The 24,159-nt window shown below is 40.1% G+C and overlaps 1 protein-coding gene across 8 annotated transcripts in view; it reads left to right on the plus strand.

Annotated features, from left to right (window-relative positions):
- Positions 1-2,039: 2,039 nt before the first annotated feature.
- Positions 2,040-24,159, plus strand: part of phactr4b (phosphatase and actin regulator 4b) — a 37,082-nt gene continuing 14,962 nt past the window's right edge. Inside the window, exons 1-5 of one of the 8 annotated variants that reach the window (XM_032558305.1) lie at positions 2,041-2,179; positions 12,645-12,749; positions 12,986-13,030; positions 23,156-23,326; positions 23,520-23,600. In XM_032558305.1, coding sequence (XP_032414196.1) covers positions 13,018-13,030; positions 23,156-23,326; positions 23,520-23,600 — 265 coding nt within the window. In that variant the 5' untranslated portion in view covers positions 2,041-2,179; positions 12,645-12,749; positions 12,986-13,017. Of the gene's footprint in view, positions 2,180-3,473; positions 3,732-5,970; positions 6,090-6,348; positions 6,513-12,644; positions 12,750-12,985; positions 13,031-17,291; positions 17,520-19,598; positions 20,330-23,155; positions 23,327-23,519; positions 23,601-24,159 lie in introns of those variants that run through there. The other 7 variants (XM_032558306.1, XM_032558308.1, XM_032558307.1 and 4 more) reach the window with 7 other exon arrangements.

Below are 24,159 nucleotides of genomic sequence, written 5' to 3' on the forward strand. Positions count from 1 at the left end.
CCAGTAGAGGGCGTTTGGCTACCATAGTCTCAGATTGAACAAATATTGTGAGCAAAATGCTGTTGGACTGATTTACAGCTGTGGTTAGCTAACAAAAGGTTGAAGGAATAACTTAGATTAACTCTTGGTTAAGACATGACAGCTTACATTAATATTTACAACCCCTGTCTGTATTACTCGAGACAAATTCATATTTTTGCATTGTAAGTTAACATTTATTGAGGCAGCAGGTGTGCCACAATCTCAAACTTTTTAATCTCAACTAGTTCTGACTTACAACGCAGATGCAGAGTAGTCATCCCTTAAAGATTTCCTGGAAGACTAACAGTAGTCAGCATCTTCCCTGTTGCATTGCCAAAAACAAGCGAAGGCTGTAAAAAGAGTTTTGCAAGCTGTCTTGTATAATTCAGGTTATCTGAAAGTCCACTAAACAGCAATCAAGATAACGGAGAGGCGAGATAAGCTCATGCTAAGTGCAGTGAAGAGTAAGAATGTTCTGCAGGTGGTTAGAGAACAGCCTCAGTCTGACTGCAAGAGAAATGTCAGGAGAAGAAAGAGTGTGAGGATGATGCAAACAAATGGAAACAAGAAAAGCTCACCATGACTTCATCAATAACAACTAACAGATCAAGGGAAGATCTTTATTATGCAATGTTTGAGAACCTAAAATGCAGGAATGTTGTACACATACAATAAAAAAAAATCTATAAAGGCTGATTGTAGATTAATCTTTTATTGCAGAAACATAACTTTACACTGAAAAGTGAATAAAAAGCCAGTTGAGCTAAACAGATTTACTGGGGAGGAAAAGGTCATGTTAAAACAGAATAGTTTTTAACAAATTCACTGGGTTGGATGCAATCCCCTTAAAATAAATAGGATTTTGTTAAAATAAATGGATTCATATTAAAGATATGATTATTTTTGTTTGATTGTTTGTTTTTGTCTTTTGTTGTCACAATTTTTAGACATTATTGTCCTGTGAAATATGATGACTTTATTTAAGTATTTTCCCATACCAGGTTTGTCAAGAAAACAAACAAAAAAAACAAGACTGACACTTTTTTTTTAGTAATGGATTAAACTGCAAAAAATGCTTAAACGCCAACATTGAGTCAAAGCTTTTGGATTGTCCTTGAGATTCCTCAGGATAGACATCATATAAAATGCACAACATATTATTTGTGATTGTGGGTTTTTTTTTTCTTTTTGTAGATAAAGTTTTTCTTTGACTCATGTTTGAAATATCTATCTATCTATCTATCTATCTATCTATCTATCACAAGGTTCATCTTCTAAAAACAATAAACTTGTCAATAACTTGTTATATGATTACATATCGATAAATAACTATCCATGACTATCATAAAAAGTACATTAAATTAAGAAATTAAATTCAAACAGGTTAATCTTAACTCCACACTTTTTCCTTCCACTCAATTTTACAGTAAAATGCTTGGCTACGCCTTTTGTTGCTTATCCTTCTAACAGATTGTCAATGGCGATGTGCAGGACCGTAATTAAGTATCCTGTCTGCCCTATGAGCCTGCAGATCATAACATTGATCACTTTGTGCGTGTGCGTGGCGGGTTTATATACGAGTTGTACTTTCCGAAATCACAGACGCAAATTAACTTTTTCAAGTATGTTCTAGTTTGTGGAAATGTGCATTCGTTATCTGCGCATCTGAGACTGAGGAGCTTTGAAGGATGGTTTCAAAAGCAGAAGCAGTCAAATAACGGAGTTCATTGTGGAAAACAGGAGAGGAGCTAGTAAACATTCTTTCTCCCCACGCGATGAGCTGGGTATAACGGTATGCTCCCCCAGCCCCTCGGCCCCGGCCTCCCCCCGGATCAATGCACTGCAATGCCTGGTGGGTACTGAAGTCCTCCCAGCACAAAGTGGGGGTCGCGTTTGCACTGCGGCCCGATCAGCTGCAGGTTCCACGGAAAACTACCAGTACCGAGATGCCCGAGCAGGGATGGTTTCCGGGAAGAGCCTGAAATGTTTGGACCGGGTGTTGGAAGAAGAGACGGGGGAACGGGAAGGGGTGGGGGGAGAAAGTGTGAGGTAAATGACCGAAGTGCTATTTTTAAATCGGCTGTAACTATTTTCAGAGAGGAGGAGAGAGGGGAACCTGGAGGGGGATGAATGAACCCTGGAGGAGCAAACATGCCGGGTGAGTTTGGTTTTCCTCCGCAGACAATGACCTCCCACAAGTTGCGATGCTCCAAGTTGGCCGATAGGCAGCAAGAGTAGGGTTCGCGTCTGCAATGCGATGCTTGCAGATCCTGGGTGCCAGAGAATACCGGTGCTTTCTGGCTTTCATTGTCACTGATGCGCAACAAAGGGATGCGTGTGTGTGATCTGCAGGATGTTGGCGGGTGTGTGTCGATAAATGCAGCCTCAGGGACTTTGTTTGTGGCACTCATCATTTTTAAAACGCACAGGCCTAGCATGTGAGCAGTGCAGGGAAAGAGGGCTCTGTTTCCGAGCTCTGGTTGTTGGTTGGATTGACATGCGTCGTGCAGACGCTGGTTTAAAAGGCGGCGTTTGTGAATAAGAGAATGCGTTAAACAAGTTGGTATCATGTTTTTGAGCAAACGCCCGCTTTTGTTTTAGTGTATTTTACCGGAAGTTGATGTATTCTTCGTACTGGCTGACTTCACCGCAGTGTTCAGTCGAGTCCAGTTTCAGCTTCGAGCTGTGCCTTTCTACCAGCCCTACGCTGCCTGTGTGCGCCTCTACGCAGCGTTTTACGGCCACGGAGACAATGGTGCATTCAAGTACACCTCGTTCACTAAGCTATTCATAGGAAAGTAACAACACTGTTCAACTTCTATAACTACAATATTTCACCACAGTGTAAGTGAGCACTTTAAGTTATATTGTTAAACATTTTTAAGTCATTTTAATGTTTTTTATGGTCTAAAATTGGACAAAAAACAAACGCTGTCTCATGTTTATTTATTGTTTTAATAGTGTCTTGAAATTAACCATACAGTACTATGGACAGCAACATCTCCAGTTAACACAAAGACAGATTGCTAACGAGCACTACATGTAAATCTAATTAAATTAGCATTTTGTTGAAAATGATTCATTTCAGTAATTCAGTTTGAGGAGCAAATCTTTTGAAGTCAGAGCATCAAAAGAACCTAAACAGTGTCACACAATGACCTTTTCCAGTGCCTGGAAAACGCAAAGACAACAGACATAGACTAAATTCACTCAAATAGATTCTACTGAGAATATAGCAAAAGTAAAGAAAAACTAAGTTTACGACAATAATACCATCTTACATATAAAGTACCTTCAAACTGTCACTCATAATATCCATTTATCATGAAGTGTTTCATAAGACTTTGATGACATTTGATTATTGAATTTATTTAATTGTTGGTAAAGATTGCCCAGTGTACGAGCTGTTCCTGAACGAACCACAGAGTTAAACCGCGCCCGTAAAACGCTGTGTAGAAGCGCCGCTAATTGGGGAAACTCATTATGACGAGGGAACACAACTCGACACAACACCTGCCTGTTTTACCTCTGAGCTGCATCTTCAGTCCACCGGCGCAGGATCACAGAGCATCCACACACACACACACACACACACACACACTCTCTCTCTCTCTCTCTCTCTTTCTCTCTCTCATACACACACACGGCTCCGGGAGTCACTGCCGCTGGATCTGATGCCTTTCACGCGTTACACCGAGTCCGTATCTCAGGTAATTTGCTGCGTGGCTCCGGAGATGGGAATGGGTCTATATGGAGATTGAAAAAGGGCCACAAAGGACATAGATTTCTGGGGTAAAGATTTTTCTAAAGAAAAAAATATGCATTTGTTTCTGTATCTAAATTACGCTTCTCTTACTGATATTGAAGTGTTCTTAAAGGGTTGCATCCTGTCAAAAAGCTCGTCGATGATGGACCAGAATTTCATACCTTTATCAAGGGCGTTAATAGAAATTGCTCAGAATCTCACCGTAAATTATTAGAATCACATCGCCAATTCACAAGCGATAAATTCCTCAGAGAAAGCAAAGCAACCGTGTCACTATTGGCACTTTTGCGTTTCTGTGCGTCCATTTCTGGGTGAAACAAGTAGTTCGGTGACATGTGAGACCTCTGTGATCCAGGTCTCCTGTGTAGCAGCAGCAGCAGCAGCAGCATGCATTTCCTCCTCTTTCCTCTACCTAAAGCCTAATAGCTCTCCAACTTAATTTGCTCTCCCAAGAAAAATAAAAAGCTGCCTTGTGATGCAGCTCTTCCCACTTCCCATTGAAAGTCCTCTCTTTAATGGGCCATTAAGAGCCAACCACGATGGTTAAGCTGTCAGCTGGGTTTGATTGATTCTGTCAGGCCGCAGATGAGGCTGATCGGTGCTGGAGATTCCTCCAGAAGCTCTCAGCTAAACGTCTCCAGTCCACCCCCACTCCTGCTCTCTTTCTTCAGAGAGCTGTCACTGGGCAGGGAACGGGAACGGACTGCAAAGTACAGTACGCACATAAATAGTTGGGTTTTATTGCACAATTTGCTCAGCAATGGGCACACGTGTTATGTTCAGCCTGTTGGATGCAGTCCGGCTGCAGAAGATGCCCCTGCCTAATAATGGTTTTAATGGCCAAGTCACAGCGAATCCTGGAAGCACAAACTGGAAAGTAAGAATGGAGGGGGAAAAAATGTGATTTATTTGCAACTTATCTGTGACATTTATTGTTATTTTGAAGTTGATATACACATTAACACCAAAACAAGAATAAATAGCATAAATAACGTTAATACAACTACAATAATCAATATGCTTGATTATTTTAGCAGTAGAGAGGCACTGATCAGACTCTTCCTCAGCAAATACTGATTGCAGGTTTTTTGAGTTTTGACATTTCTGATATAGTTTTCCCCAAAGGACTACAATGCAAAGGGGGAAAACGCTCCAGCATCATTCAAGAAACATACTTTTAAATTCAACTGAAAATGAAATAATTACAAAATGATTTCCATTTCTGCACCTGTCCCATGTGAGGCTCTTCAGGCCGTCCACTGTGGCTCTGATTAACTTTGCACAAAAATGGCACAGAAAGGAGCAGGGTTGGAAAATGCATGAGTGAGAAAAAGACTCAGTTTGGTTTTTTTGCATGTTTTTTAATATCTGCAAAATGTTCAAAATTTGAATCACATCAATGGCATAATGAAAAATATTTGCTATTCGACAGCAAACTACGTACTATATCTTTTCTCTTCTTTTATGGAAAGACCCGTTTAAGAAAAAGTTCATTTGTTGTGTTCTAAAACCTAAAAATCGAGATAAAATTAACCATAAAAGAAAGTAATCGTTGGTATGTACTAATTACACTTGAATTGTTTTGCGCCTGTAGGTAAATTAGCTAGAGGCAACGCAAAAGTGGTTGTTTGTATTGTAAAGCTTCCTGACCCTTGACCTAACCTGACCTTAGTGAGTTTTTATAATCTCAAGGGCAGCAATGTGTTTGTAGATGAAAAGTGGTTCAAATTCTTAGTTTACTGCAATTAATCAATAGAAAAATAAAAATTTGTTAGTATTTGACCCACTTATCAAGGATCAGAGCCGATTATTTGAAAACTGACCCATTGCCATCTACAGCTGATTGCTCGGCGCATCTTAAGCAGCAGGAGAGTCTGTTGTTTCATTTCTGTTTTAAATTTAAAAAGTTTGACTGTCACACATTTTCTCGAGTAAATGCCACAACTCGGTGGTACTTAAGTATTGCGGCAGTCTCACATAAACCCGGGCCCGGTTGAGATGCGTTTCTGCTTCGCCGCCCTGCAACACACCGGTCGGAGGGACACTGTGGAGGAAAAGTTTAGCAAAGGCGAGAAGCGTTTTGGGCTCCTTGTAAAAGTGGGCCACTAGTCCCTGTGGTGAGCGGCGCTTTTCTGGGGCAGGCTCTGTGGTGACGCTCGCCCAGCACGGATTGGGAACAGACGGCCTTGTCCGTCCATTTTGAAGCCAGGTGAGGAAACTGCTGCTGGATGTATTCATGCAGCTCTGACTTGATGCCGAGCGCTGTCCCGCCTTTAGGAGACCTTTTGCTCACCTTTCTCAGGTAACTTTGACTGTTGTTAAATTAGTTTTGCGTTACTTCTGAGAGGGATTTACATCAGGGAACACATGGAGGTCTTCAAGTGTGAACTTAATGCGTGTTTTCATCTGGCTTGGTGTTCAGTTATTTATTTATTTTTTTTTCTTTTGCCTGAGCCCTGGAGTTAGGAGCAAACTGCTATTTAAAGATGGCATATAACCTAGCCAGCTGCTGCCGTTTCCACTCCCCACATAATTGAATCAGAACTAGTAAGACTCACCAGTGAGGGTGTGTGCACTGCGCAGAAGATTACACAGTCCAAACCTCTGCGTGGTGTGAAGCGGCTACACTTTCACATACCTGGTTGCTGGAGAGGAAGGAAAAAAAGGCAGAATCCCTGCTCGGATCGTCTGCGCCGAAACGGTAGAGGATGTGAATGCATATAATGTAAGTTTTTAAAAGCGAGACCCTTCACTCTATTCTGCTGGAGTGTAGTCAATAATAGCATGGGTAGTGACTGATGATGTTTGGACAAGATTCTCTCTGTTAGAATAATTAAGCCTTAATTAGGAGCTGGTGTCATTAGCTGGCGATGTCTTCTTCGATCTGTTAGTCCTGGCCTAATAAAGGACTTGCTGTGAAGTTAAAAGTCCTTAAAATGAGTTTTGTAAGGCGAAACAGTTTGGATAGTCCCGTGACTTTGATATAGAAGTAACCTGCGTGATGGAGGGTAGTCTGACGGTTCGCCACTCAGAGGGGAAGTAAGCTATCAACATCCCTTTTTCCTTCTGTTTCTGACTGTGAGTGTGGCAGAAAGTGTAAGTGAATCGCTAATATTTAATTAGACTGTGACTGGCTTTTTTTTTTTTGTCTGTGTTCAGCCTTACATGCAGTGAGCTTGCAGTGATTTTGCTTATTTAATGTATCAAAGGAGAGCGAATTGTTCAGAAAACTTGCCTTATATTTGTAGTTCTATTCCCTCACTGTCTTTAATCCGCTTTTACTGTCAGACTCCAGGGATATTTTTTGTTCTTGCTGTGAAACATTCACCACTCTCCTCGATTATTTTGAGTCATCCAGCCAAGGCTGTGGCAGGCGATGGGCGGGAGTGTAAAAAGAAAAAAAAAAAGCAATTTTAGCCCACAAAAGCATCTGCTTGTTACCAGCTTCCTTTGTGGTAAAAAAGAATATCGGCTTTTCATCCTAATACCCAAATCATGCTATTGCATATCTGCATGGCATTTCAGTGGCATCGAAAAATCCATCCATCCTTCCGTAGATACAGCACAGTGTGTATGTGGTAATTGCTGCAGGATTGCAGATGGCGATTTTGATCTGACATGGAAAAGCGGCATTATCTCTGACTGCACTGTGCAGATGTGCTGATGAAGGTTCACTCAGCTCGGCATGCTGAGTGCTTGAAGCAGCGCCAACTCAGTGCAGCCTGGTCAGCTGTCACCTGACAATTAGTTGGACACTTTGGTCCCCAGGTAGTCAATTGCTAACCTGCACCAGTTACCGTAATGAAGCTTAACGAAGGTTTTATGAATTACAAAATTTCTTAATAGCCTATTTCATTGATTTAAAGTTTTTTCAATTACATATATCAGAAAAAAACATTTCCGACTGTACAGAGCATTTAGGAACACACTGCGGCGCCTTCACCCACATGTGGTTCCTTTTTTTTCTGAAGACAACATGAGAAAGTCATTGTGTAGAAACTAAAGAAAAACCTCAAATAACTGTTATTAGGGTAACACTTTTTTGAATTACAATTTATAAAGTGTGAGTGTTATGTCTGTTTAGCAGCTGACGTATGATAGCTACCAAAGCAGAGAACTCAACTGCTTAATAAGCAAAGAGTTTTTTTTTAATTTACAAAGAGAATGGTTTTAACAACTATTCTATAATTTTACTTGAGTCTATGTATTGAAATCAAAATAATGATTATTTCCCTTTTTAATGTAATAATCACAGTATTAATTTATTTAGCAGGAAAATCTGCTCTTTTTCTGTCTAACAAAAACAAATACAAAACCTTGTTAATCATCATGTTCAACAAGTTTCTGTAAATGGAGTGAAGCTATAATATTTTTAGTCCAGGCTACCATGAGAATCCTGTACCTGCCCATGTTTAGTTTGCTTATCCTTAATTAAAAGAAGACTCAAAACATAAAGTGAAACATCTGCCATGACGCATCAAAACACTAAACTCTACACACATCATCCCAATACAAACTATACTAAAGCGTGGCTTCATAGACTTGACAAACATTAACAAATGTTTTTAATTTAATTCATATATTTAGGAACACATAAAATGTTTCTCAGACTGACCGGGTTCATTTTTAAGTTTAAGAAAGTATGACGTGTCAGAGTTTGTGGTTTTGTGGCTTTTTGCTCTTGAGGTGAGATTTAAACAACCTTTAAATGTGGTAAAGACCAGATTGTTTAACTGTTAAATCCCCAGCATAAGTAGAGGTGGTCCCTTCACTTACAGTATGTTCTGACTGTATGTTTGAGCTCTACCTCAGCCTGTTTATTAGGTTTATTATAATTGTTTTATCAGTGCATGTGTTTTCAGGACGCAGGCCTATTTGATTGTTTGCAAGTTTGGCTTCTTCTTTTAATAAGGAAGTCTGCCTTTGACCCTGCCAGTAAGTTGACCTTAGAGGAATAGAGAATACTGAAATCCAGAGTTGTGATCTTGAGCTTTGGATTATCACAGACAGTCACATTCATTTGGCAGATGCAGGGGTCGTCTGTGGTGGGACGCGGAGCATTGATTGCTGTAATAGCTTTATCAAATGGCCTCATGTGCTATCAGGCTAGAAGCAGAGTCTAAGGGGACTTTTGTCTCATCTGTGCACTGAAAATAAAACTATCCCACAAGGCAACATGGCTGCAATTTGGTTAGACCAGTAATTTGCTCAAATGTAGGATAATATAGAGCACCATCAGACCCCCAGGAAGAAACTTTACAGTGAACGTCTGCTGCAATGTTGGCAGAGATTCTGAAGGAATTTCATATATTGACTTTGAGGTTTGGATCTGGATCTAATGCACAATATGCATAAATACTTGAGTATTTACTAGTATTTACTAATATACTACATACCGTTAAACCTAGTGTATATACAAGTATATTTGTGTATTATATGATACAAATGGTATGATTTATAAATACAATGCACATTTATTGGCACCCCTTGTGAAACATATTCATATTTTTGCTGTCTCAACAAAAACTTTTTAAAAAATGATTTCTAAATTTAATTTCAGTGCAGTTACCCAATATGAAAACTATGAATGGTCAATATATAAGCATGGTATATATAAATAATTATTTCGTTTCTAGTGGAACGATCCTTTAACATTTCTATAAAATACACATAATCAAACCTTTAGACATATTTTTTTTAAAAGTAGATTTATTTTGGAAGATTGAAGTAATCCATGACTTTATTTTCTTTCTGCTATGTGTGATACTTCACCTTTGTCCGTTTCTGAGAACATGTCAGTCAAATAAAGCAGATATCTGTTTGACCTTCACAAATAAATGTCGGGGTGTTAAAGCTACTCACCAAGGTTTGGCCCCTTTCTCTTAGCCACATGTGAAAATTGGATGGACCAGACAACATGCCGGATGGGTAAGGCTGATTTATTTATTTTTTTTCATAAGCCAGCAAATGGTTGCAAAAAGTTTAAGAGAACTGGAGCTGTAATAAATGGTTTACAGGTTAACCAAGTCATAGCACACAGTGAGCAGGAGGCAAAATAATCTCAATTTAATGTGAGATTTTGTGACTGCAGTGAAAATCACATCTTTACCAGAGGTGCCAATAATTGTGGAGGATACAGTATTTTCCATTCCACATCTCCTTTTATTAGACATGGGAACAAACAGCTGCTGTTCAACTGTTGCATCCAGTGTCCATCGATGCTGTTTACGCCGCCATGTTCTACGTACAACAAAGTGAATTTGACCCTTTTTTAACTCAGCTGAAATTGTTATATGAAATGACAGTTCTTGTCCTTTTCCGATGTTTTACCCCTGTTGCAGAATGCAGTCATGGTTTCTGTTTAAGCAATCGTTTCTGATCCAGTCATCCATCCATCGTCTATACGCGCTTATCCTTACAGGGCTGCGGGACAGCTGGTGCCTAGCTCTGGGCAAGAGGAGAGGTAGATCCTGGACGGGTCGCCAGTTGAATATTTTATGTGTTAATTTATTATTTAAGAAATCGCAAAAAGTGAATAAAGTAAGCGACTGTCAGAAATTTCTTACCCATTTCTCAGCCCAACTGTGTCTGTGGTTTTACAGTATTTGTATTGACTACTGGTTATAACAATCTACCTGACCAGATAAAACTTTTCATTATCCCTTATTGTCTCAAAATAAACAGTAAATATGAGTGATTGCAACAGCAAAGGTGAATTGTGATTTTCTGTGAAGAAATAAGGAAATCTGTACGAGTCATATTATTCTGAAAAAAGTCTATCGATTAGAGACGATGTGGAATTACAGCAGGGAGAAAGTAGATGATGGAGAGTAGTCTACCTGGTTATTTCAGTCTGTTTAACAAGGATGAGATCTTGACAGTCAGTCTGGCTCCATGTTGTCCACTCTGCAGCCTTTTTTCCCAAAGACAAATTTCATGCAAAGGGAGCACTTTTCAAAAGTCTCTTGGCAAACTTAAAGACGTAATGGAGTTATTTGTGGCCACCTTTCATCATTATTTCAAATAGCAGTAGAGGAAAATATGTTACTAGCATATTTTATTGGTGATTAGAGCACCTGGCGTTACCAAGTGGAAAGAAATCAGGCTCTAGGTGTATTCTCTAGAGATCGTGGACCTTTATCTTAACTCTGAGATTTCCAAATAGATTTAAACATTTTCAAATTCAAAATGTTCCAGGACAGAAAGAGATCGAAAGCTCAGAGACGTGAATCTCTGCTGTAATGCTTTCAGACGTCCTGAAACATGGTGACGCCAGCAATTTGCTCCTTCGCCAGTTAATGAAAAGTCTGCGAAGCAGGTCCAAATACACAAACAGACAAGGCCTATTGTTACCTGAAACAGTCAGAGAAGAACGGACTCATTGTGTAGTTTTTATTATTGTTTTCAATTAACAGTTTTAGTATGCCTCACAAATACATGGAATGAATCAACTTTTATTGTTTTCTACCTGCTTTTCCAGCTCAGAAATCCAAAATGTTCAGTTTGTCAACGTTTTCTGTTGTGGATAAGTGACACTCCATGTAAGAGTTGGTCTGAAGTTATAAAGTACCCACTTGGCCGCTAAAAGTGTTTAATGACTGAATAGTGTAATGTTCTCACTTGTGAATAGTGGAATTAAACCTAAAAACAGAAATCTGAGTGTGAGCCAGAAAACTGCTTTCTCACTGTCATTAGTGTGATGCAACAGAACAGGAGCAGCTTTCTGCGATGGACTATCTCCTATAATCTGTGTGAACTAAATGTTCCTGCAGACTGAGCTGCTGAGGATCGTTCACACGTTGTGAAATTTTGACATGTTGTTCCATTAAGCTGCTGCTACTATGTCTTTAACACACTTCTATACATTTTTGGGTCTGAAAGATAATACAGTGAAATGATGTGACTGTCGCAACACGCCAGCATGGTGTCAGGGAAGGTCTCCCTGCTAGAAAGTGTTTCCTAAATGCTAATTTTATTGTACATTCATTTATAATTTGCATATTTGTTCATATAGAACCTTTTAACTATATAAAAGGTTCTATATATTTTCAAAAATAGCAATCGTTTTCAGATGCTTTATTGTTGTATAGTCCTATCTGTCCAGACATTGTCGATACACACGTATTCTTAGTGAAATGAAAAACATTGAAACCAAATCTCCAGTTAGTTTTATGAAGTTAGTTTTGTAGAGAAAACAATCAAATTAAATTGTTGTAAGAAACTAGATAAAATCCCAATGCGGCATGCAACTCCTCATAATGCTTACAAGTCTTTACGTTTCCTCAAACATGTAGACATTTTTGGCAAAAAGATTTATTAATTTATGTCATGTTATAAGCATTCTGAATGAGTATTCTTCTTTTGTATCCCAAAGTAGATTATTATTGAGATATACTTCTAATTACCATAGAAAGCCTTAAATTCAAAAGGTCTTTGATAGTAATCCTACCAAACAATTCCAAAATTACAATATTTAATACTATCTTGTTAAATTTTGAGTTTTGTCCCTGGAACTATAATCACTTCAGGGTTTAAAGAAAGATGAAATTACATGCACCCACGAAATAACTTCACAGTAACAAGCTTGATACAGATTATGGACACCTTATGCAATTACAAATGGAAAAACACGTCTAGCAAAAACAAAACTTTACAAATTTACACTCTAAATATGTGATCACATTGTTCTGTGCTTTTTGTTTTTTGTTCAATATCCAGAAAGCTTTTTGTGTGATTTATTCATTCATTTGTTTACCTTTAGGGTTAGGATTTGCCTTTGCAGGGACAATTTCCTTTAGATCCTTACTTGGCTATATTTTGATGTCTTGACTAACTTTGATCTTTTCTTTCCTTGCAGATGAGTTAGGATGGGTGGAGCTGTCATCATTATCATGTGGGAAAAATGAAAAAAATGCAACGACTCTGCCTTACTTCCCCAGCAGCGCCCATGACATTCTACATTGTATGTCCTAACTTGTTTTTACTAACAAAAACTCTTCGATGAACATATATAAAGTTAAATTTGAGACCACTGTCGTATATTTATTTTCATATACATAATGTGTTAGGGAAAAATGGCATTGAATGCACAGATATTTTAATCCAAGATAATAAATCGGGGTTGCTGAAAATGTAACTGACTGGAAGCCTCAGCTCACGTCTGAAGTTGTTGCTGATTTTCCAACATTTGTTTTTCAGGAACCGGTGATTGGCGTGCCTCATCCGCTGTAATGGAAAATCGCGGTGAGTATCAACTGGCTGCTTGTGGTCGGTTAAGTGCAGTGGTGATGCTGTGGAGGAAAAAAAAAGCTGTGGATCCACAGTGCTTACGGGTTTGCCGAACTTTTCCAAGAGCCACTCGGAATCAGAGGGACACTTCCTCATGACATCAGAGCCAGAATGACGATTGGTTTCTCCTTTATCAGGATATGTCTTTAGGCGCTGGAAATATTTTGGAATAAAATAATTTTTTCATGTGTCTGTTTTAGGCACTTTGCTATTCAAATGGTTTTCGCTGATTCTTCCTTTTCTGGTAACTGTAGCAGCATTGCAGGGAAAGGAAGTGCTTAGCCTGATTATTTGCAGTGGTTGCTTTTAATTCACACCTTGGTTCCTTTTCGCTAAAAATAACTCACCCAAAAAGGTTTAACATTGCCAAGTGTGCCTGTGTCCTGTAATGAGCGGCGGTTTTCAGTCAGGGCATCCTGTGGTTACATTTCACAATAAAAGTGTTTGTGTTAAATGCAGTGAACCATTTTAGTTTGATAGTAGGGGAAGTAAAGTTGCCTGGAGTCTCACTTAAATGAGTTTTCCTTTTGTATATTTAGAGTTATACATTTAAATGTTTAAATGAACTGTCATGAAAAGTTTTCTTGATGAAGCGGTTTGGCTTCAATTCAGTTCTTGTTCTTTAAATTTCTTTCTGTGATCCTCGGCTTCATGAATATCACAATGTGTTCTGAGCTGCCTGTTTCTTTATTAAATTGGATATATTATAAGATTGAAGTTCTATGAAATGACATATTTCACTTTGTAACGTGCTGCATTTCACAAGGAAATGGTTTTCTGAATTTTAAGTGCTCTAAGTTACTGTTCAGAGATCCCTCTTTGTGCACCAAATTACAGGCTTTAGTTTTTTTGTGCATCTGAAGGTATTACAATATAGATTAATCTTTCATAATATGACCACAGTGAAGTGAATAACGCTGATTATCTCTTCATCGCCCTAGATGTAAGTGGGTGGAATATGTTTTACAGCAGGTACCTATTTGGTTCTAAAATGTGTAAGAAGCCAAAAAGTCAGTACCTATCCTAAGTGATCTAAGCATGAACTGGAGACAAGCGCCATTGATGCAGATGAGGGGTGAAAACCGGCGATGTGGGCGAATCTTACAGATGAGCTACAGAAGCTGAAATTGCTGAAGAACCTGGCTGTTGCAGCATTATGAAAGACTGTGCTCAGATCTGATGAATTATGTTTTTTTCTTACATCATAGATGGCCATGTGCTTGTGCTTTACCATCTTGGAAAATACACGGCATTAGGATTTTGGGAAGGAAGGAAGCAGACAAAGGCAGTGTGATGTTAGAAGTCTTTCTCGTGGGAAGCCTTCGATCCTTCTGTCCACCTGAATGTTACTTTGACATGTAACACCCACCTAAGCATCGTTGCAGACCGTATACATCATTTTAACAAAACTTTATTTTCAGACAGCTGTTGCCGTCTTAAAGTAGGATAATTCACAGCAAAGCTAAAATTTTACTAGTTTAAAGACGGTTACTAGTTTACAGTAATGAGTCTCAGGTGTTAATTTAGCCTCCAAATTCTCCAGTTCTCAGTCCAATTCAGCATCTTTCAACAAGTTGTTCCATGAATGCCCCACCTTACAGCTTACAGGATCTAAATAATCTGCTGCTAGCATCTTGATGCCAGACACCGCATTACAGGGATCATGTGGTTAAGGACTGCTTTGCTGCACAAGTAGGACCAACAAGTGATCATGATGTTACGCCTTGTTTTGACTCCCTTTCGTGTCGTTATGACAAACTAAATCTTTTCAAGCTGTGTTTTTGCAGAAGAGGCCAGTGATGAACTGATGAAGCAGTTCTATTCTTTTTCTGACCCGTCACTAGCTCTGATGGTGACGGTTTGGTGACTGCGTGCTCCTACGTCCATCACTTCCTCGCCTTTGTGAAAATGCCTGGCCCAGTCTGTTATCCAGGTCAGGCCAACACCGGGTTCTGGGCTCATTCGGATTGGCTCAGTTCTCCCTGGATGCTGGCCCGGTGTGGAGGGTGTATGTGGGGCACAGGGAGAAAGGAGAGGGGCGCTGCTGAACACATTAGCTCTCAGCTTGAGAAGAAAACCTCAGGTCTGTTCAGGCAGAATGACACAGCTCGGTGAACTGGACCCATCTGAGAGGCAGCTGGATGAGATTTTCTGAAGTCAGGCGGACCTCAAAACGAATCAAAGCCCTGATTCAGAAAGTCCAGCTCCTGCTCCTCATTTTATCTGGTTCATGTTTTCTTCCTCCTTCCTTTTTATTTATTTTTTTTTTGCGTTTGCCCCAAGCCAGAATTCTTTTCTTGGCAAATGTGCTTCAGTCATGTTAATTCCCTCAGGCCTGTTAGAAATGTGCTAAGACTTGGAGAATTGTATAAAATAGTGTCTGGAGGCAGGAGGAGTGCTGGACAGCATAATAAAGTCACTCTACAAGTTCTGAACAAAAGCAATAATCAGATTCATAAGCATTCATACCCCTGAATTTTTCTTTGCATTTTGTCACATCTAAACCACAAACTTAAATGTGTTTTTATTGGTTTTGGAAAGAAAATGATTTGTGGTTTTAATTTTTTGAACAAATAGAAATTTGATAGTTTGATGTGTATTTTTTTTAAATACACATTTTGTTTTCAACCTGACTGAGTCATCATTTTGTATAACCACCTCCTGTTGTAATTACAGATGCAAGTCTTTATGGTTGTTTCTATCAGCTTTGCACATTTAGATTTTTTTTTCTTTATTTTTTTTTTACCATTCTTCTTTCCAAAGTAATTTACCCTGCGTCAGATGGGTGGAGCAGCATTTTTTAGGACATTACCACAGATTATCATCTAGATTTTGTCTGGACTTTTCGCCAGATCATTCTAACAACACATATTATTTGACATAAATGTTTTCATTGCAGCTCCAGCTGCATGTTAGAACCATTTTGCTGATTAAAAGTAACCTTCAACTTGGTTTTCTTACAGTATTGCCCTGTGAGTAGCTACTTTCATATTCTCCTCAGTTTCCTGACATTTTGCGTGTAGTCCAAATTATTCATTTTGGTCTCAATTAGTACCTTCTTCACATGTTTTCTGCATCTCCTGTATGACTTGTTGCAATCTACCAACAATCTCTCTCTAATGACTTTCTTTCAACCGTGACTTTCCTCTTGTCACTCTTCCATAAAGGTCAGATTTGTGGCGTGCCGATAGTGTAGTTGTCCTGCGAGTAGATTGTCCCACCTGAGCTGTGGTTCTTTGCAGCTCCTCCTGAGTTTTCATTGGCTTCTTGGCTGCTTCTCTGTTTGTTCTTCTCCCTTCCAGGTTTGTTTGTTAGAGAGCTACTAGTAAATCCTATAGTTAACCAGTTGCACCATTCCTCCATTTTTTATGAGCGATTGAGCGGCGCTCTGTGATATGTTCAAAGCTTCTGATGTTATTTTGTAACCCAACGAAGCTTTAAACTTCTTCAGAGCTCTTTTCCCTTGGATCCCTGCTCTGCTCCCTGGTCCTCCTGATGCTGTTTGTTCATTAATGTTCTTGAATGAACCTCGGAGGCCTTCACAGAACAGCTACATTGATGCTTTTGGTTTGAAATGTACAGTGGTGGCCTTATTTAGTCTTATTTAGGCGTATCTAAGTAATGCCTGCCACATTTTGCTGATTTTTACTTGCAAATTACCTGACTTCCATTCTTTACCTTCAATAAACAGCAATTGTGTTTTTTGTTGCTCTATCATATAAAATAGCTGTAAAATGCAACAGTGCTCGTTGTTATTTCACGATAGAAAAAACCCAGAAATATGGATATTTTGGTAAGACACTGTTTAGATGCCTATTGTATGTAAATGCAGATTAGTTGCTTTTTAGGGTGTCTTCAAGTAAGTAGAAAAAAAACATTGAGCCTCAACTATTTCATTCAAATAGATTGTGATCTAAGCTTTGTGGTTTAACTCAAGTATTTCTATGTTGGCTCTGAAGTTTTTGTTTTTCATGTGTCTTCTGGTTCATTCAAACTTCTTTATTGTATATCTGCAACAGAATCGAAACAATGCACCGTGTACTACCGCGGTACACACGCCAAATTAAAAACACAACCTGTCTTTCTCCCAGGAATGGCAGGCATCCTTCAGTGATTGCTGATCTATGCTGTGAGCCAAGCAGGGAGGGTCCTTGAGTGTGGGGGAGAGGGAGTCCAGCTCCTAGAGGGAGGGAAAGTCTTAAGGAGTTTGGAAGAAGGAAGGACGGGGGAAAGGACCGAAGTGAAAGACATAGAGTAAAAGTGGGTGAAAGAGACTGTGCTGTTTTTGAAGGAGCAGGAAGGCAGGTGCAGCGGCTGATCTGTCTAGAGTGGTGGCCTCGGTGCTGGGTGCAGAACAGGTAGAGGCCCCTCGGGGGCTGGATCATGGGACAAAGCCTTCGTGTGGAGATCCCAACTCAGGACCCACAGCAGCAGAACTCTGGCGGTGAGTTTCTGATGTTACTCTGGCTCTCTTTGTCAAAGTACAGGATTTACTCCCCCTCCTACACACACATGCAGAGTTTAAATCTGTTCCCTTATTTGATGGTGCTTTCAAAGACTTTAAACATCTTGGAGAGAAGGGGGTTGAATATTGTGTAATCAACTTTGCATAGCCTGCTCTCTTTCTCTCTCTCTCTCTCTCTCTTTCTCTTTCTGTTCCTATCCTTCACTTTCACCACCACAAGGAATGCTAGCTCATGGGATCATGTGCATGAATCTCAGCTGTGTTTTTACACACTCATGCACGTGCTGGCCATTTATCTTCCTGTTAGAGGGCACAGGAAATTGTTTGCACTGTGAATTTCAAACAGATTCTTTTTCTCTTGTATCATTTTGAATTCAACGCACTTTTCACCTCCTGTCTTATCAAGAGTCCAGTTTGTTTTTCTACTTCTTTCTACTCTGGCATTCCATAAAGCATTAAAACCTGTTGATCCAAAACAGGATTCTGGACCTATTTAAATCCCAGTGTTTTGAAAACTGTAAACTACTTTACTGCTGAGCCTTTTGCTCGTATGTTTAACCCTGGTCTACAGACTAATGTCATTCTTAACAGGTGGAAAGCTGGCCTGATTCGACACTGGTTCTGCAAAATTGAATAATTATGTCTCTCAAAATTTCTCCTGCTTCTGTGATGTTCAGTATTAATGAATTCACCTATTTGAGGACGTTTTGTTGCAAAACTTAACTCTAAATTATTTGCGGATTTTTCCGTAGAGCATGCCTAAAGTACTGAATATAAATTGCACTTGGAAGCTGAAATAAATAGACCAGCGTTTGGAAAGCTCCTAATCCATGAACGCCATTTATTTTCCTTGGCACAGTTTCTACTGTGTTTGAGATAATGAAATGGGTAGTTGTAAGCATTTTTAGATGGGGGGGTTCAAAAGTGTTTGCTGATTTCAGCTAATTGTGGGAGGTTGTGAACCGTAACCCTCGTGACTACTGGGGTATTTCAGCGTTTCCAGAATGCTAAATCCAAGCAATACCTGGTTGGCTCAAGGTTTTCAGGGGTCATACACAGAGATGATTTCTGTAGCGCTACAATAGCAGCCCTGAGAGTTTACATGAAGTTATTAACACTTAGGACAGGAAGTAATATTTTTTGCTGTAAAACTAACAGGTGACATGAGTTTGAGTGATGACGCTTTGGGTTGGTTTAAATGTTAGTTTTCATATAGGTAGGAGTCTGAAAATGTCTAAAATAATTTTTTCTGAACTTAGTACAACTGCGTTTTCTTATTATGTACCTTTATCTCGCTAATCTTAAGATTAATCTTAAACTGGACTATGTATCTGTATTTAGTTTATTTTAATCTTAACAGTAAACTTTTAGATTGTAACTTGAAATACTTCTTTGGGTTAAATTAAGGCAAAGTTGGTAAGATAAAATGTTTGTTTTACCAACTGTATTGTGCATATAACTAATATACTGTTCTCTTGTTTGTGTCTTGCTGTTAAGTCGTGAATTAATTTCCACAAGAATCAGTCACCGTGATTACAACCACTGTGCTCAATTGAGAAGATTAAATTTGATAATCTGCCCTGCCAAGGATAAGAGTTCTCGTAAGGTTCGGGGTATTTCCCAACTAGAGGACTCTCTGAGTGGATGTGGGTGTCTTATGCAAGCTTTTCATACAGACTCGGTAAAAAACAGGCTCCTTCAGCCGCGCGGTCAGCTGTCCAGGGTAATGCGGCCTTTCGAGAAGATGCTTGACAGAGCATTAGGATGGCATGTCAGAGGAACCGCCCACACATGCTTGGACTCCCACATGTTTTCTGACCAGTCTGCCTCATCTCGTCAGAGCCTCTGAATATAGAACCGACTATATTATCATTCATTAAAGTAAACTTTATTTATGTTTCTCTCCTCTTTTTTCTTGGCTTCACCAGACTTACTGGTAGCTTTCTTCTGCAATCTCTCGCTTGGACTGTGTTGAGTTTAAGGGAAGAGGCTGTCTTTGTTCTCGGGCAGGAAATGGCACTCCACCCTGATTGTGTGACTGCGTTTCCAGTACCCCCCGCCACCACCACCACCAATCACGCCTGTACTTTTTCTCTCTTTGTAGCACTTTTTATCCCGTCTACTACCATTTCCAAACTCACAGGAACAGACAGCTGCAGTTCCTACAAGACTCTGAATCACTTCTCACTGCAACAGAAACAAGTTGAAGTTTGTTTTTTTCTGCGAAGGAATCATTTTGTGTTGGTCCAAAGGATAATTTTAGTTTTGCGGCGTTGGATTGACACATTTCAACGAGCATTGTCAGAGATCTTGTTTTCAAACGGAAGCCTGCTGGATGGGCTGAAGCCTCCACAATCGTCATCTGCGCCGCGTGTGCGCAGGCCCGGCACAGTCAGAGCTCTCATCCTGCTCCACTGGCTCAGCTGAGCCTCTGTATCAGAGGCGTTTTCTGACAGAACAGTCTGCTCTGTGTGAGAAACACCATCCAAGCTGGATCACAGAGAAGCCGTCCTTAGCAATGCTTAAGTTGGACGTTATGGCAGCTGCTCTGAATCCTCGCATTCTTGTCTCGCCGAGATAAGCGGATTTCCCTGGAACCTGGATCTTCTCTGCTTTAATTTTTCCACGGGAACATGCTCATCTGGATTCTCCTTCTTTTAGATTTGATTTCTGAGACACACACAGGAGGGCTGGACATCTTGGATTTCTGAATGTTGCCCGCTTCCCCATGGCATGTTGCTTCAGGTCCCGTCACCGTGGAAGCTGGACTCTTAACAGCCCCCTTCCAGGTATCTTAGGATCCGGTTTTAGAAAGGCTGCACTGATTTCTGGATTTCTACAAGTTCTGAGCTACAGATTCTCATTCTGACCAATTCCGTACGTTCTGCTGGCTGATGCTTCCAAAGGACGGAAATAGTGGGACTATGCCGTTATTGAATCTAAAAAATCATAATAAAAAAATCTAATTTTGCCTGATGACCACTGATCAGATAAAAGAAAAACAAAATGGCTGTTAATCTGTGTTTAGGTTATGTGGACTCTCTTGAAGGAGTTTGTGCATGCATGGGTGTCTTATGTGTTTTTCTGTGATGAACAAGGAATCTGTCAGGGAAAATGTTCTACACCATTTGCTATTTTATTACACTTTCAGAAATATAGAACAAACGTTGACTAAGTTTACTAGTAAAATTGAAGTACTTATTGTGTGGAATATGCATTTTTGTCTTCCGCTTTTTATAGAGTAATTCAAATGTAACAAGCTGGTATTAGGTGGTTAATCAATCCACTGTTTGCTCAGGGGAAATGTATTAGCTTTCATTGCAGCCAGCTGGCCAGCAGAGGCCAGCTACAGGTCCTCTATAGGGACAGGAAACTCTTGGCACTCCTGCCACTTTGTCTGGCACCTCGTTAAAAGGGCCTTAAACTACTTTAATGATTTGGAGAAACATTTCTGAGACAAGAGCTTTTTAAAAGCTGGTTATATCTTCGTAACGGTAACCTTTACTTTAAGCACTGATGAAAAGTGCTGAAGGAGTCGATCCCTTGACTCTAAAATGGGACTCGGTCCTGTGTCAGCAGTTGTTCATCATATCACCGTGTTTCTGAGGATGATACTAAAACTCTGAATGAGGGCTGGGAGATATTCCTAGACAACCCTGACCCACTGTGTTTGAAATCTAGATTTGCTTGTCAGAAAAGATTAATGTTGTTATTCCGCTTCTGTGGTTTTTAGTCATTTACTAAATAACTTGCATTAGTATTTTGCGAAAGCGTATTGTTGTGGGAATCAGACTGCAAGGCGCTTCCGACGCCAAGGCATCCTGTGTGTGCATCTCGCTGGGAGTTTTAAGCTCGACTCTCTTCTCTTTCCAGTGGTAAATATTTTGTCTGCTGAATGCGGCAGCTGCAGCTTTCTTCACAAACCTGATGTTCGAAGCTCTCTCTGAGCTCAGCACTCTGTCAATGGAGCTGCCAGTCATGCATCCCAGAATATTTAGCCATTACTGCAGAATGCCATTTGATGGAGTGCTCCCAGCCTCATTGACATCCCATAGTAATCAGCGGTTCCTTAAAACAGCTCTTGTTTCCTTAATGCTAGCTGTATCATGTGTGCTTTGACTGGCAGTGTTTTCCTGCTGCCTATGGCCGCTTCCAGCATGCTTCTGCACTGAGACAGCGAATGTTGAAGGGCTGATAAAGCACGAGGCTCCATCTAGCTAAGGAATGTGAGCACTTGACGGTGAAAAAGGCTGTCTAAAAGCCAACGCCAGAGCCCTCCTGTTAACGGTAGCTCTGTGGAGGAGTCCTCGATCTCTCAGCATCACCCTGCCAAAGCACACTCAGTGCCCGAGAAGTAACAGCGAAACATAATACCAGCCTTGATGAGGCAGCTTGATTTTTACAAAGGCACTGGAGCTTGGTTCAGATAGGAAACCAGAAACATGACATCCAGCAGTTAGAGGAGGTTTGATCAGTCGTCTGCGGTAAAGCTTTGAGCTGCTGCTAGCGACGTTAACCAACTCTGATTTCTCATATTTAGGATACAAGAAGAACCATACTGAAAATAATCTAGATTTATTTCTCATTTAATATATGAATAAAGGCATCTTCACCCTGCTGTGTGTGAGAGAGCAGTCAATGTGAAACCGGGTTTTTATAATTTAAAAAAAACACAGCATTGCAGCATTGAAGGTTTGAACTTAACTTTTAGTTTTTGATGTTGTTGGTTATCATGGCTACCATTCCAGCTGCTGTCAATGTATGGGGACTGATCTAATAGTATTTATAAGAAGATTTTGTAAGAATTATTTACAAAATAAATAAGAACTGTGAGGTAGTGGGCAGCAGTGAATCAGTAGCTGGTAGCTCATTTTGCTTTTTTACAGCAAGGAATCGCACCAACCCCAGTTAATGGTGTTTCAGTTTCACGTTCAGAAACCAGTGGAATATTCTGATTTGTATGCTAATGACTAGTTTTAATTATGGACATTTTGATAACCACTAAGTGATGAAGGCCATCACTGTATCTCTGGGATTTCTAAGAGGCTGCCAACATTTTTAAAACCAACATGTTTCAGGACAAACAGCTGCTGGAAGATAGAAACGATAAAACAGAGCAACTTTGCTGTACTCCGCTCACCCTTCCAGTTGTCTACTAGACACCTCGCTTTCTATGAGCCTGGTTGAACCACAGACATACGATGCAGAAAATACAGTTTCTTGTTAAGTAGCTTCTTATCCCTCTGCTTCCTCTGACTTCATTTTTAAGAAACTTACCGGTATTGAAAATCAGTGGAACGGATTGTGGCCTGCAGCAAAATAGCTTCGAGAAGGGTGCGTGTGTGTGTGTGAAAATTCTACTTTGAGTCTTTGACTCTCCACACTGAAGACTCCTTGAATTTGTCTCTATCCTTTGTGATGCGTTTATTGATTGGAAATAAACTGGATTTCTGAGTTTCCGACCGCCAAGTCTATTTTTCAGCAGACTCCGGTCACTTGGATTTTTCTGCGCATCTCTTCTTGTTGATGAAGCTCTTTCTCTGATATTGCAGCTCTCTTGTTCTGTGTTGCGGTGTGTCTTAAAATGTAACACTTTTCCCATTTCTTGCTTTCAGATGACGAAACGGAGCAGCACCACAGCACAATGGTGGGAGAGGGGGGCAGCACAGGGGACACTACCCCTCCCCCAAAGCGTAAAGGCAAGTTTTCTACCATTGGCAAGATCTTCAAACCCTGGAAGTGGCGGAAGAAGAAAAGCAGCGAAAAGTTCAAAGAAACATCCGAAGGTTTGTGTCACTTATTTTGTTTGGACTCCGAGTGGTCTCCACCCGACCTTTTCTTACTGATCATATCGCTTACAACCCAATAAGTGTGTGCGTTTCTCCCTTAATGCTAGCATGTTCTTCAGTTTTCCTGAAGTTTTTCCGCAAAAACATCAGGAGATGAAAACTTGCTTTGAATTGTGTCTGTTGATGGCAGAACTGGAGAGAAAGATGTCGACTAGACGTACCCGACAGGAGCTCATAGAGCAGGGCCTGCTGAAGGAAGTCCCAGATAATGGTAAGAAGTCCTCTGTGATTCATTTGATCTCTTTGAACAGCAGTATCTGTCTCTGACAGAAGCTGCCCTGAGGATATCACATCGACACAGACACTGTGGTTAGGTCACCCGTACATTGTGGCAGAAACGGCATCCATCAAGTAACTGAAATGCATTTTAGGACAAGGAAATTTACTCTCTGTTTGTCATAGTAATGTAATATAAGTTTAAAATTACATGCCACTCTCCAGAGCTCTGGAAAAGTGGAACGGATTGTGGCCTGCAGCAAAATAGCTTCGAGAAGGGTGTGTGTGTGTGCGGGTGCGTGTGTGTAAGCTTTCTGCCAGCCCCGCCAGCTCAGAAGCCCATTTATTAAACCTACAGCTGCTTCTGCATCACAACAAATACTGAATATCTCTTTAGTGGCTGTTTTTTTCCCCCACACTCTTACTTGCTACTCTCAAATAACTACAGATCAGAAGCATAAAATATGTATGTGGGGTCCCCTATGTAGTTATTAGGAACACTACAAATGTGTAAAATCTTCCAAATAAATTCAGGATTTATTTTAGATTAATTT

This window comes from Xiphophorus hellerii, chromosome 3 (assembly GCF_003331165.1).
Source record: "Xiphophorus hellerii strain 12219 chromosome 3, Xiphophorus_hellerii-4.1, whole genome shotgun sequence".
Taxonomy (NCBI): Eukaryota; Metazoa; Chordata; class Actinopteri; order Cyprinodontiformes; family Poeciliidae; genus Xiphophorus; species Xiphophorus hellerii.